At 40.7% G+C, this 15779-nt stretch overlaps 1 protein-coding gene across 6 annotated transcripts in view; it reads right to left on the minus strand.

Moving 5' to 3' along the window:
* The window catches only part of RAPGEF4 (Rap guanine nucleotide exchange factor 4), a 285737-nt gene that overhangs the window by 206472 nt on the left and 63486 nt on the right, over nucleotides 1–15779 (minus strand). For 4 of the 6 annotated variants that reach the window (XM_032407991.1, XM_032407981.1, XM_032408007.1 and 1 more), the window contains one exon: nucleotides 8602–8748. The exons of 1 other annotated variant lie outside the window; for it this stretch is intronic. In XM_032407991.1, the coding sequence (XP_032263882.1) occupies nucleotides 8602–8748 (147 nt within the window). Of the gene's footprint in view, nucleotides 1–1805; nucleotides 2990–8601; nucleotides 8749–15779 lie in introns of those variants that run through there. One more of the 6 variants, XM_032408026.1, reaches the window with a different exon arrangement.

The raw sequence follows: 15779 nt of genomic DNA on the forward strand, positions 1-15779 counted from the left end.
CACTGAGGTTAGTAAGACCAACGACAGGCAAACCTGCAGGAATTCGGAGAGGCTGACTTTGTGACAGATTTCCTGCTGCCCCTTCCTCGGTGACAGACACCCTGCCCCAGTGACTGGGCTCTAACCTCTCCGCAGCAGCCTGGAGACTACGCAGGAGTGGAATTCGGCCCAATGAGAACAGAAAAGTCCCATGACCACAGGGCTTCCTACACATAAAGAGCTTAACAATATCCCCCAGTCCACACCACGAGTTCCTTCTGAGTCTCAAGTTCTTAAAGTTTTCCCAGCTAGAACTGCCTTTGCCCGCGGGACCCATTAAACCTCAGAGCGGATTTCTCCAGATGATGACTGAACAACAAACAAAATACAAAGCCAGGCATTTGGGAATGCAACACATGACACCCTCAGAGGGCAGGCCGACCCCTATCCAAGCCTGCCCAGGCGCCTATCACAGGAGGAGAAGACAGAACACAGCACAATAGGAGTGAAGAAGGCCTGCCTCTTCTGTGCGGTCAGCCCCTTGGGACACGACAGCCTCAAATGCTATAATTTGGTTAACTGACCCCAATCCTTTAGGGATGCTGAAAAACGGCCCTGTTAGCCACAGAAGAATTCAGACCCCGATTTCTTTGTCTTCGTTCAAAATGATACTCTGGATGGAAATGAATCTCTCTCTGCCCTCCCCCGGATGTCCTCCGGCACACTGGATCTTCCTTAGAGTACTTTCCAGTTTGTCTTACATTAGGGTGATTTGTATTTATGCCTGTCTGTCTTCCTCACTAGATGGTAAACCAGAAGGACAGACATGATACATTTTGCACCTCCGCGTGGTGGAAATGAAGTATATGTTTGTTGAATACGACTGGAGTTTCTAAAAGATGAAATTTTCATAAGTGGCATCAATTAACATGGAGTTGAGAAGCTCCTTAGCAGCCACGCAGAGTGGTAGGTTCGCTGGGAGAGTAATGAGGGCCACGGCAAGATAAAAGTACAGGGGGGTGGGTGGTGGGAGGCAGTGAGGGGTCAAAGGTGACTGGCAAATGCACCGCCATGCGAGACATTTCAGAACCTCTGCTAACAACAGCTTCTACAGGATCCTAGTATCTGGTGCACACTCCTGAAATGAACACCCAGAAGAGCACCAGTTAGGAAGCGATGACTACTGCTTACAGCACGGGGCCAACAGGCCTACCCGCAGCATCTGGACATTGCTGGCACCTGCCAGCCAAGCCTTGATCTGCTCAGACCCCCGATCATCTTCTGAGAAATAGTGAAATCATAGCTTGTGGAGCTGGTATGACTTCAAGTCATCAATAATGTAACAGAGTTCCCATAAACACTAAGGAATTCATATAGTCAGAGCTGCAGGCAAGATACCCACTGAGCGTCCAGGGGATGAAATACCATCACTTCCGATCTGTTTCCTTGTCCCAAATTCATTTTTAATATGTGCCATTCAAATATGTCATCAGATAAATACATACATTTAACATTAATGTGATAAATGTAACTGACTAGTTATGAACAACTATCTTTGTTTATATAGAAACATATTTAAGATCATCAGGCTAAACAAACATACCCTTCACAATCAGAAAAAGATGAGCCGCCATTCCTCCCTCCACACACACGCATCACAAATAAAGATGAAATCAAATTATGTCAGTCCCGTTGTACATATTTAGGTCTGGTGGAACATAATTAGAAAAGCCAGAGATGTTTCACAGTATAATTCCTCAAACCAAAATGCAAACTGTGACATACAACATTTCCCCACCAAAGAATAAAAAAAGAACCATTCTGACCTTGTAGGGCATATGTCCTTCTTTTCCTGTCTCTCAAAGTTCCCGAATATCCAGTGAATATCTGTCCTTTATTTGGACAGCAAAATACACCTTCATTGCCGATAATTCCTTGTTTGTATCTATCAGTGTTAAAAGGATCTCAGTCCAGTGCTGGTGGTTCTCCAGAAAAGCTCAGGCAGCCAAAGGCAATAGGAAAAGACTTCCTATATACATACACATATATTTAACTTAGTTACCTCCTAATAACTTCACTCCCTTCCTTTCTGGATTTGAGGACAGAGGAGTGAGACCCTGGAGCAGACATAAGGTCCAAGTCATCAGAGCAGGCTTCCGCTTGGTTTAAAAGAATCACAACTGCGAGGAGAGTCAAGAGAACCAGCCAACAGGATGTGTGTGGCTGGAGTTCCTGGCATGAAATCTTAGCTTTCATGTTTATTTTTGGATGTATTTTTCTTAGCCCTTTGATGCAAATTTCTGGCCTGGGAAGTAACCCTACGGTATAAGCTCCAAAGTTGCCAAAAGTAAGCACAGACTTCTGACTTGGGAGAAAGCACGTCCCTTGGCTTTTAGGTTCCAGCCAGTCCTCAGATGAGAGCGTGGGTCCCTGTGCACTAACAGGCAGGCAAGGGGCTGCCTGTCTGAGGATGGGTCATGCAGTCCTGCCTCACTGCCCAGGGCCACTAAAACATTTACCTGAGATACCAGCCCACCTTGGAAGCCTCCCATTAAAGTAAGAGTGAAACAATTTGAAATTGTGTGCATGCTAAATAGAGTAATAAAACCACCCAAAGGACTTCGGAGATTTTTATATTCTGATATTGTTTTAAGTATTTGGCTTTAATTTTTCTGACAGCCCGAGACAGACAGGAACATCAAGTCTATTCAAGCAGGAGCAGATGCCTCTGAGAAGTATATTATTCTAATAAGGATTTTAAAGCGCATCAACAAAGACTAAGCTGCTGTTATTTCAATACTTCCTATTCTCACAGTGACTTGAAAGATTATTAATGGAAAAGAACTTTTTATCCCTGCATAGTCCAAGAAAAGGCAGTGAATGGAAATAATTAAAAAGCTTTTCAGTCCCACAACTGCCAAGATATCTGGTAGAATCGAGAAATAAAACACTCTGAAAATCAGGGAGTAGAGATAGATGTAAAAATATTTCTGCAACAATATTCATACTCTTAGAAATATTCCTGTTTTGGGGCACCGGGGTGGCTTAGTCGGTTAAGCATCTGCCTTTGGCTCAGGTCATGATCCCAGGGTCCTGGGATGGAGCCCCATATCGGGCTCCCTGCTCAGCAGGAAGCCTGCTTCTCCCTCTGCCACGCCCGTGCTTGTGTTCCCTCTCTCGCTGTGTCTCTCTGTCTCAAATAAATAAATAATCTAAAAAAAAAAAAAGAAATATTCCTGTTTACAAATTGCATTCTTTTGCTAAGACAGAACATGCACTTATTTCCTCATTTTACCATTCAGTTTTATATCCCATAAAGCATGAAATAGATTTTTGGTCACTTACTGATATTTACTGAGGCCACAGACACATTTGGGGAATAAACTCTCCTGTATCAATCATTACGTCTGAGCAATGGTTCTCTGTGACATGGGATCCCCTGGTTAGAATAAAATCACAATGTATGCCAAGAAGTTTCTGGGTAACAATTACAGCTAAGAAATCACTTTTATTACGGAATGGGTCAGACTATAAATTTAAAATATTGCTTTTTTTTAGGCTCTGTAGTTTTATTGCTGTCTTTAAATTTCGAATGATTTATTCATAAATATGTATTATTATTTTGAACATGCTCAAACATGGCTCACAAGGAAGGAAAGCTTTTGGCCAGATGATGTTCATGCAATTGAAACACAGCTAAGCGGATGGTAGACCACTATTTCAAGGACCTCTTAGTAGTGTCTCTTATGAATTTGATCGAGAGTGCCTCTTGAATCTACTTCTCTGAATACACTGGACTCACCTCATCATTCAATTTCATGTATTTGGAATAGTCGATGTACAGATGTCAAAAGATGCTGCAAAGCTGAAAGCATCTTCATACAGACACGAGTTAGATAGAAAGTCAACAAGAAAAGCAAAAAAACCCCTTGTTGTAGTCATTTGTAACTACTGGAAACCTTATCCTATATGTGCTGCAAAGAAATTCATGGATTTGGACAGTAAATCAGTTCTTTATTTAGTCCAAGAGCCACCAGCAGTCATAAATACCCACAATCTTGGATCAAATATTAATAACTGGCTTAAAACTCGCAAGCCTACCTTTCACTACTCGGCCATTTAACTTTCTCACTGAGGGTATGCAATGCCACTAGTGCCAAAGAGTTGAACTTACGGCTGTCTCAAGAACCAAACATGGTGGGGGCGCCTGGGTGGCTCAGTCAGTTAAATGTCTGCCTTCAGCTCAGGTCATGATCCCAGGGTCCTGGGATGGAGTTCCGCGTTAGGCTCCCTGCTTCTCCCTCTGCCTCTCCCCCTGCTTGTGCTCTCTCTTTCTCTGTCAAATAACTAACTAACTAAATAAAAATCTTTTAAAAAAAAAAAAAAGAATTAAAAAAAAGAACTAAACATGGTATTCCAAGACTTTTCAATCAATTTTCTTCCGAATGAAATTCAGAAACAGAACTATCTCCTGTCTCCTCTCCTCTTCTTTCTCTCTACATCCCCCAAATGCTACTGAAAAATGAGATGCTTTATACCCTGGTTCATATATTTTATTAAGTTTTAATACCACAGAGGCATAAGAAGGGGGATGCATTATTGACCAACTCTGAATAAATTTACCATAATTCACTTATGTTAAGAAAACATGACTTTGTTTTAAGATGGAGCAACCCAATGCTCTCAAATCTGACCATAAATTAGCAACTGAAACAAAGCTGCTACCTCAGTTACATCTTGGGGAATACTTTCTCTGATGTATTTGTAGAGGCTATTGAATAATGCTTCTGGTTACATTTATGGGAATAACTTTTTTAAATACACTGGGTGCTACCAATTTAACTTACAACATAATAGACAATATAAAGCAAGAGGTATCTGGGATGAAATTAAATAGGATTTCAAAATCTCACATGTAGTTCTCTGAGTATGTTCTCTTCCTGCAGAGAGCCGATGAAACTTGCCTTTGGTCAGGAAAGGAAGCAGGATTCCCTAGCTTTGTGTTGCCATTAAAGTCCCAAGTGGAAGATTTAAAATAGACTGTTTGCTCAGCCTATTAAAGAGCTACTTGTAGGCTGGGCTACCTGACAGTGGCTACAGATCTTAATTTTTAGAGTTAGAAGAAGTAACTCAGAATTCCGGCCCTCGCGTTTTATCTTTCGGCCCCTTTAAGTGACAACAGGGCACAGATAAGGAGACAAAGCTAAACAAGAGGGTGCTTGATATACAATGGACCCACCGTAACATTCTTCAAAAGTAAGTAGTCAAATGAGATGAACATGCAAATTTAGATGCTTGATTCAGGTTATCTAATTTTTACTATTTCTAACCTATAGCCCAACACTGAGCTCCTTACCTTGCCAACAAGAGAGGCATTATCCAGCTTACCTTTCTGCTGCTTTCTTCCCACTATCTCACAGTTCAGTAAGGCTCCTACCTGAACCTTTCCTGACATAATCCTTTCCTTTTAATGTTTGGCAGGCAGATCTAACTTAGGTTTCAGCTGACAGTGCGAGCTTGAATTTTAATTTTGCTAATGAGTATTATTTACTAGTGTAATAAATGGCTGAGTCATAAACTCTATTATCTGACATAATCAAGGAACAGGTATTCTGAATATCAGATATTTTGCTGGCAGATCAGTGTTATATATGTCATCAATGGACCACTCATTCAAATAGAAATAAAATCTATTTAATGATAAGATATATTATACTCTGAAATAATATTATGACTTGGTAGGTTATTTTCTGTATTCTCCAAGTAGAACAGAAGCCTTTGCTGGAGAGCAGGAACTCGGCCAATCTTATTTGCTGCTATATCCACACCTGACACACAGGAGATACTCAATGAATATTTGTTGGAGAACGAATGGTAGAATAAACTTAAGTCAATCTTTTTTATTTAGAAGGTAATTTAGAATTTTACGAGGTCTTAGGATTATCACGTAGTGTAGGTGCACAATTGTGCCCATTAATAAAGTTCTGACTCACAGAGATTGCTAGATAATGGAGTTTCTTGCATTTTCATTTTAGCCAGTTAAAATGTTGACTGAGCATGTAGTTTGCACTCTGTACTTAGTTCCACGAACAGGCAAATAAAATGAAGTATCTGACTAATCTCTTACTCACTGTGAGGTTCAGTCCTCCACCTGTAAAATAAGAAGTCAGACAAAAACTCTGTTCCTTCTTTTCAGCTCACTTAAGTCACTGACAGGGGAGATCAGAAGTCTGCTCTGAGGTCACAGATGAAGGGTTGTGCCCACCAAGCTGGAGAACCACATGACAAGGTTTGGGATACCAAAGACCACCCTCAATATCAATACCCCCATTTAGTAATTTTCCTTTAAGGGAAATATCTGTGGAAAAGAGCCCTAAAATGTACTCAAATGCAATCAAACGACAGGATCACACTAATCAAACTAACGCATCACCCATAGTAAAGCATCCAGATGTGATGAGCCTCCTGATGTACTCAGTATCACCTTTGACCTTTTCTTGCCAAAAAATGTTTGATTTGATCTCATCAAGCTTTTAGCTTTAACTTCCATTTATAGGAAGCCCTGGGGTAGGGGTACAAAAAGATACCATGAGAAAACAATCAAACAAATCTTGAATTTGGGAGAAACTGACCTGGCCTTTTTAACAAGTCAATGTCATGGGGAGAAAGAGAGAGACAGAGAGGGGTAAGGAGGGAGGGAGGGAGAGAGAGAGAGGGAGGGAGAGAGAGAGAGAGAGACAGACTGACTGAGCTATAACAACCAAATGTAATATGTGGTTCTTTATTTGAACCTGGTTTGAAATAAAACAGATTTAAAAGATAGTTATTGAATAAATATTTATTTATTTATGGGTATTCATGGGGAAGTTTGAACTGTGGACTCGGTATTAGATATTAGGGTATTATCTTTAGTTTTGTTAAGTGAAATAATGGTATTATGGGTATGTAGCAGGGTATTCTAACTTTTTGGAGATTATGCTGAATATTTACGATGAAATGTCATAATGTCTGTCATTGACCTTGAAGTGGTTCAGCAAAAAAAAACCAAAGATGAAACAAATATGGCTATATGTTAGCAACTGCCAAAGTAAGTGGGGATGTTTGTTTGGGTGTTCATTGTATTATCCTTTTGGATTTTCTGTATGTTTGACAATTTTTCTAATAACAAATTTTTAAAAAATGTTCACAGGTAGGAACTTCTCAGGAACTTCCTTCATAGTACTGAGGGCTCCTAATTAAAATAAAACTTTAAATATTTCCACAAACCATCCTCAATGAGCAACTTGAAAAAGTCATAACAGACAAAAGCAGTTATAGTGACATACATCACAGGTGGAAATCATTTTTGTTCTTAAACCAGTTTTCCAAATTTTCTTTTTTGGAAAAGACTTTTTCAGTTTACCTTTTAAACATGAAAGATCCAAAAAAAAAAAAAAAGACTTATTTGCCTCAAGCTTGGTCCCTTTTAATTGACAGAAAACCTCTCCGCACACACCTCATGCAAACCTACTTTGGCTTTGCCTTCCTAAAACTAGCTTTTGTCTCTGAACTTTACAGAGCAGTTGGAGCTCTTTAATATTTTCTAAGAGGAACATTTCAAACAAGCAACCCCGCAATTTATTCACTACTGCCAAGAATAAAAGTAACAGGTTTCACCACCAAGGCCTTCCAAGGCTTTGCAGGACTTTTAAGGCAAAGCATCACTCATTCACCTGCAGGTTTGCTCTCTTAATGCATCTGTCATTTGTTTGGCTCTGGAGGAAACTATTTGATTACATAAAATTCTTTTTAGATCTAGTTTAAAATCTTAGCCACACCGGGACAAGTTGCAAAGCCTGCCAGCTCGATGCGTTAACACTTGGACATACTGAGCCAAGGACAAAGATAAGGAACAACCACAGGTTAAAATCAGAAGCTTGCAGAACTGAAAAGGAATGAGTGTGAAAGATGCAAGGCTTAGCTGGGCCTTTCTAAGTGCTCCACTTGCCATTACTGCATATAAGATGATTTATTCCCCCTACTTCTTGTAAATGAGTGCAGTACCCTAAGGGGCGCTGGTAAGCAGCGGTAAATGCAAAAGCCACCAGCACCCATTGCATCCATCCACTGCTGTGCCACCTATGCATTTTGAGGTTGGCAAGTAACCAAACATCTTTATGTCCCTCATTTCCATACCTTATTACAGGGCCCATCATTTTTAAAAGCATTTAACCAAAGCAGATGTTAACCCCATTCATTCCACTTTACCAGGGAACATGTCAACGATGATTTTTAAAATGCAAAAGAAAATGTCAAAGTATTTTGTTCCCTGGTTAAGAATACATCTGTGGAATAGGAGGGAGGAAATACATAAAACACTCTATGGTCATTCAAGAAATAATTATAAGGTATGTCAAACTACAGAAAATTGAGCAAGCACTAAATTAAAAAAAAAGGGGGGGATGTCTTGTGTCAAAATGGCTTTTTCACTCACTCATTTCAAAAACAAGTTTTGAAAATTAAATTCCATCCACTGGCTCAGAACAGAACACATTAAGGCTTGACTGTAATGCCATTATCCATGTGGCAGCTCCCTTTCTTTTCTGCAACTACATTAATTGACAAAGAAGCCTTGGGGCTCACCTCCCATAGAGCCTTGAAGTCCTTCTGCTCGATGCGGAGCAGTTCACTGCTCTCCCTAGTAACGATGGTCGCATGGCGGGGTGTGTTGTCCAGAATGGACTCTCCGAAGGCTGTCCCAATTCCCAGAGTACAGATGGTCACTGCATCCTGAGAATCCCCAAAATTGGTCATTAGAAAATTAAACATTTAACTGATATGGGTGAGTTGTCTTTTCTTTGAATTTAAGCATAATTTATACAAAATAAAGCACTTGATTCAATTGCACAGTCTGACAAGTTTTGACAAATATATACTCCGGTGTAATCACCAACACCAACAAAATCAAGGCATACAACATTCCTATCACCCCGAAATTCCCCGCGTACCCTTTTCCAGTCAGGACCCTCCCATCAGAGATAATCAGTGTTCTGATTTCTAGCACCATAAAGGAGTTTGGCTGGCTTTATTATTATTTTTTAAGATTTTATTTATTTATCTGAGAGAGAGAGAGATCACAAGTAGGAGCGAGGGGTAGAGGGAGGAGCAGACTCCCCATGAGCAGGGAGCCTGATGCGGGACTTGATCCCAGGACCCTGGGATCACGACCTGAGCCGAAGGCAGATGCTTAACTGACTGAACCACCCAGGTGTCTGGAGTTTGGCTGGTTTTAAGATTTCATGTAAAAGGAGTCAGACAAGGAGCACTGAGTGGCTCAGTCCCAGTTAAGCGTCTGCCTTCAGCTCACGTCGTGATCCCAGGGTCCTGGGATGGAGCCCAGCGTTGGGCTCCCCGCTCAGCGGGGAGTCTGCTTCTCCCTCTGCCTCTCCCCTCTGCTCGTGCTCTCTCTCTCTCTCAAATAAATAAATAAAATCTTAAAAAAAAAAAAGAGTCAGACAATATGCCCTCTTTGGTGTCTGACTTCTTTTGCTCAACATAATGTCTGTAAGATTCATCCACATTGTCACACGGATCAGTAATTTTTTCCTCTTACTGACAAGTAATTTTCCATTGTGTGAATATGCCACAATTTCCTTATCCGTTGTCCTACAGGTGAACATTTGGGTTGATCCTAGTTTAGGGATATTATGAATAAAGCTGCAAGCGGTAACCTTGTTCAAGTCTTTCTGTGGACAGGATTATCTTTTTATATGACTACTATCTGTTTTAAGAAAAAAAGGAGGGAATCTTTTGAAAATGAACAGAGTTTTTTAGTGAGAGGATGCAGTTATGATATTTCAGTAGGTAACTGGAATCGGGATGCTGCCCCGTCAGCCTGTCTTGAAGAGATGAGGAAACTGAGGGCGGGGTGGTCGAGTCGCACGGCCCTGTCCACACACACAGTAAGGGATGCAGTCAGAGTCTAACCACGGCTCCCGACTGCAGATTCCAAGCTTTCTGTATCGTGCTGCCTCCTGCAGCCACAGCGGAGTCAGAACAGCTTCAGATGAGGTGCAGTGTGGCTAGTTCATAAAATGCCGTGAATCAATGATATAAACGTTTCTCAAGGTATACTAAAAAAAGTAATTTCCAATCTGCATGTGACATTGGTGATAATATTTGTATTTAATCCTAACTAGTTTCAAATAATGCAAATAGCTCCTCAAAATCACCTGGACATTAATTTTGCAGGGCATTATCAACTAACGGAGATACACGAGGGTAATCCTCCGAGTGAGAAAGCAGTTTTCCTTTCATGCATCTAATAGACGATACTAGGCAAATGTTATTAAGATCAAGTTAGTGACTCCGTAATCACATTACTAAGACAAATGCCCATAAGAATCCAGTTCCTTGAACCATAGCAAATTGTTTCTGCCCAGATATTACCATATAAAATTGTGTTCAGGAAAATAAAATCAATAACTCAGAAAAGGAAGAATGATTGGGGGGAAATGTAAGAATAGTCTGTTAATAAATTTTCCAGAGAGGCAGTTGCAAACAAATTCAGTCAGAAAAATATCCCCAGAACTGAAATATCAATATTCAGTGACTTAGTTACCTCTGAGTAATTTTAAAATTCTAGTAAAAGCACAAAAGGGATTATGATAAATCACAGACTTCCATAAATTCTCTAGACTATCAGGTTCCCTTGAGAGTCCCACTTGCCTACTTTCGCATCTGGACCCCTCAGAAAGGATTCTTTTGCCTATTTTATACTTCTCAGTGTAAAATTCTATTTTAAAACTTGACAGGGATGCACCATTAATATTAGTCCCACCACCCTCCACGTGGCTTAAATATCTAAGGTTATCCGCAAAGCATAAGGCAAAGGAACTAAGAAGATCTGTTATTTGTGAGCTGGTTATAGACTTTTTTGGATTGAACTATCTTCTCCTCTCTCACCTCCTATCCCTGACTACGTAGTTTGTCATCAAAAGGTATACAAAGAAAGACGTAGGCTGTGAAAGTCACATGAGCCCAGCTTCTTGCTAGTGAACAGCTCTTGTGATGGACAAAAATGGAAAGTGTTCTTGACTGTCCCCTGGAGAATTTAACATTCCCTGTGCCTTCCATAGCTAACATTAGTCCTGTTAGCACTGTTAGCACAAGTCACGGGTCAGGACCTCTGCAAGGGGACAGTCCCAGCCTCGGCCCTTTGATCGAGCGCCTCGGCTCATTTCCAGTGTCCCTCACTCTCCCACTGAATGTGGGATCCGTCCTTCCCACGTTTCCTCCTTCATATGTGATCTTCTTCAGTTTAAGGACACAGGGAGTCACAAAAACAAGATAGGATCTTGAAATTAGGACTGGAAAACCTCACCTGAAAGGAGTATTGCTTCTAAGTTCAAACTTAACTTTCAGCAGACTCAGTATTTTTAAGACAAATGCACTTAGAAAGCTGAACGGATTTGGGAAGTATGGATTGGGCACTGGGAAGAAGAAGGTCCTAAGAAGAACATTTTCACTCTAAAGATCAATCAGTACCTTTAGAGTCCATGGGTGCTATTTTCTGAATCCCAGACAGGGCATTGCAATGTGCTAAGAAGAGAATTATCAAAAAGAGAAATTTACATTCCAATGTCCTCTCATTTAGCAGAACCAAGATAGGTTGCTCAGCATGTACACTGAAAGGCAGGATGAATGTGAGTCCATGTGGTGTGTCCTTAAGTCTCTCACCTGTCAGTCAACCTGATCACTCCTTCTCCTATCCTCTAGAACACTTAATCACCCCCTTACCCTAAACAGTAAACATTCTACGGTACGTCAGCAAGCAAGTGGATCTGTGTGTGTGAGCGGAGTACCGTGTGCCATGACTGGGCCAGGTGTCTTGACTACGATGCCTTATTTATTCCTCAAAACAGTTAAATGAGATAATTTATTTAAACTGCTTCACACAGAGCCTGACTCAAAAGAAGTGCTTAATAAACTGTGGATATTCTTATTGATGGTAATATTAAAACAATCCTGCAACATCATTGCTATTTCATAGGTTGAGGAAAATCAGGCCCAGAGATGTTCAGGAACATGTCCGGGAGCATGGCTAGCAAGCAGAAGAGTTAAGACTAGAACTAGTCAGTTTAATCACCTCTCCATATACCTCTTCAATTATCATAGGAAATTGAAGTACTGCTTGCCCAGGTTCAATAGGAAAAATCAATTAAAGTAATAATTAAACCCACAGAGGTTTTTTTTTTCAATCAGCCAATCTATATATTTATTTATATATATTTATCTCTATATATTAAGTCCAAGTCTCCAGGAAAATAGAAAACAGCACTGCTCCCCCTCTAACCCTCCAATTCCAATACTGGGGTCTGTTTGACCCTCACCTAGTGGATCAAATCCAGTGCAGGCTGGGGCACCAACCCTCTTTCTCATTAGAAGAAATGTAAACAATCATTAGTTTTTCCCACTCTGATCCTGTGCCCCAGTTCTAATAACAGAGTTCCTACCTCAGTTGGGGAAACGGAGTTTCTGTCTTTCTACGACTCTCCCTTGGTCACCTGCCGGGTATCTTAATTCTTTTCAACATGGCCAACTGCCTGGTTCTGACAGCCCTCCCTGGGCCCCAGTCTCTCTCCAGCACCCTTCTGCAGCCAGGCCTGTTCATCAGCACACCTGGCTGCCTGCTTCCATCACTGGGCCTGCTTCCTGATTCCCTGCCCATCATGTGACCACTAGTTAGACCTACTCAGCCCATTACCCTACTAACCTGGGGGCCATGCTGCTCCAGTGTTCAGCCTCCTCCCATGTCCTGCCCAGCACGCCTGAACATGCCGTCGAGACAGCTCCTACCTCCACCATGAGTGGCGTCCAGTTTCCAGGCTCTCCTCCTCTACCCAGCTAAGCACCAACTGAAATCCTGAACACTCTCTTGGCACCGTATGTGTTTCAGTGGGATAAGCTGGGTCTGGTTATCTCCATTCATAAAAGTTGGTGTCAAGTAAATTAGCAAACATGTCAACAAAGCCGCCCTGATGGAAGGCAGGGGACACTGGGCAAAGGACACACACCTGGAAACGCCCAGAGTCAGAACACTCCATCCATGGAGGGGAAAATCCCCTGTAGGCAGTGTGGTGAGGAAAGCAGAGCCTTGTAGACCTACATTCACAACTCTTCTCTGCCAATTCGTAGTCTTGTAGCTTTGGGTAGAATGATCCCAGGAAGCTCCATATCCTCATTTATGAAATGGGTACAATCTTTCTTACACGATTATTAGCAGGATTCAATATAAATAATATATAGAGTTATATATAATAATATATATATGTCTATATAGTAATATATAGACAATATATATATGGTTCCTTGCACATAGTAGATGCTCCATACATAATGGAAAAGATTATTTCTGCCTTAGTCATATTGATATACATGTATAGGGTAACTACGTTTCTAAAAAGCAAATTATATTTTTCTATTATTCAAAGAACAGAGAATCTCTACATTCATTTTGTGTTAATCTTCAATTAACGATGGTTTTTCAACACTTAAATTCCAAGTTTCTCTGTCTCCCGGTCTGATGTCAAGTGGTTTGAATGATCTGCAAAACACTTCAGCTCTCTGGGGGAGCTTGTATTCAAAGGAACCCTTCTGACGAATCCTGCTGTAAATCAAAGAATCCTTTTGTGCTGCTACTAATCACCCCTTAATTTGTCTGCTTTGTACATCTGAATTATGATATACTAGGTTTTCTTAAAGTAGGCGTTCTCATATGAAGCATTTTATTTGTTCATTGCATTATAAACATAGCTACACTAAGAAAGTAGGAATGGTGTTAAGAAAGCCAATAGCTATGTATCACCGATAACTGAGGTAATAAACATGTGTCTTACAAGTGTCTATACACATCCGCTGAAATCCAACTCACACGAGTTACAGACAATCGGATGAAATTTGAAATAACTAACAATCACCAAAACGGATGTAAGAATTCTCTGTGATAAGTACATCAAGATTTTTTCTTAACTGTCCTGTACCTTCAAGGGATATCAGATTTTTTAGTAAGCATATTTAAATCATTTCTATTAATGGCTCAAGAAAAATTAACTGTCTCATAGCATATCTACTGTTTTGACCACACGGTGGGTTTAACATCAAGGAACAAGTTGGTCCTTTAAGTGCGTAGACCCTGAAACATAAATTCTTACAAAGCACATATTTTGACGATTCTTATTTTAGGACTATAGGCAATACTTGCCATTAAGTTTGGTAGTGCCTGGGTTTATTTCATGAGCTTGAATTCAGTACTGGAATTTATTGAGTGCTCCAAGTCCTTTTAAAAAATAAAAATGTAATGGTACCTAATCTCTGAATTTGTCAAGACATTTAAAATTGTATGAGCTGTCTGAAGAATTTATGGCCAAGCGCAGAGGCAAAATACTTCTAAGTCCCATGTGTTCTTTCCTAACAGACAGCAAAGACAGGTTTGTCACTGTGACAGCACTTCGCTAGCATCGGAGCGTTAGACACAGCTCGATAAGATCGTTCAAGCTGGCTGCAGGAAGTTGCGCTGAGAACGGACTCGTATTAGCATTCTGATAACTGCATCAGAGGCTGGCCTCCCTGCAGCAGAGAGCCGGTCCTGCATCCACCCAAACAAAGAATTACATGGCAACAGAACTAACTACAGTGTGTGGGTGCCTCACGCAGGACGCTAGACAACCTCCTGATCGGCTCCTCACCAATAGCATAATCTGAGCAGACAAGTCACAGGAGATGCCAAACTACCACTATAGAGTTGGCAGCTTTCACGTTTCAGGGGCTCATTAAATGTGTTCAGAAAATGTTCCCCGGTGAGAGCAATGTTCTCTGAAAATAATGGGGTGAAATGAGAGTAAATGAGAGCATCAGACAGGCTAAGACAGAAAGACAGAGAAGGACAGAGAGAGCCACATGATAGACATGCCTGTCCTTCAAATTTCATAAACAAAAATCCAACACTTCACAAACATCTTTGATGGAGAGACAAAGAGAGGGTAAATAAAAGCACATTTTACTTTGGGGGAAGTACCAGTGAGAGAGTGTTTTCCAAAACTGGACTAAAAATTGCCAGAGAATGTCACAGAAACAGATGAGAGGGTGGATAACATACAAGTGCCTACAGCAGCCAGGACGGTCTGATCCCACAGAATGGCTGAACGATATTGACAGTTGAAGTCTGGCCATTCCAATACCGGGTACATTTCCTGCTTTCTCTATGCTAGCACTGCCCTCTTGTGATAAAAGGAGAGCATTGCAGGCATTGCAACGTTGGCGGTCCACTCTAGCAACAAATTTTTCCTGGAATTAGTAAGAAAAAAGTACCAGAACCCCTGCTCTGTGGCAAGCTTTGCATTAAGTGGTTTATAGACTTTAACTCATTACGGTAGGAATTATTATCCCCAACTTATAGGTAATCTCACTTGCCTAGGTCACACAGCAATGAAGTAGCAGAGAGGATTTGAGAAGAGGTTTGATTTTAACCACTATGTTGCATTAGGTAAACACACTTTAAATAAGCATCTATTACAGAGAAGTAGAAGTTTTAATGAATTAATACACCATCTTATTCTCTGTTTCGTAGCATGGACTCCTAGTCACTAAGCAGCCATGAGAAATTCTCCTCTCACGTGACTGGAAAAATATACTTTTTGGGTGCAAAGATTAATTATTAAAACTAATATATTTCTAGGATTTAAATATTTACCCCCATGCCAAAAAAAAAAAAAGCCATTCATTTATAAAATCTGCAGAGAAAAACAGGACCCTGTCTCTCT

The sequence above is a fragment of the Phoca vitulina genome, unplaced genomic scaffold (genome assembly GCF_004348235.1).
Source record: "Phoca vitulina isolate PV1807 unplaced genomic scaffold, GSC_HSeal_1.0 scaffold1, whole genome shotgun sequence".
NCBI classification, from domain to species: Eukaryota; Metazoa; Chordata; class Mammalia; order Carnivora; family Phocidae; genus Phoca; species Phoca vitulina.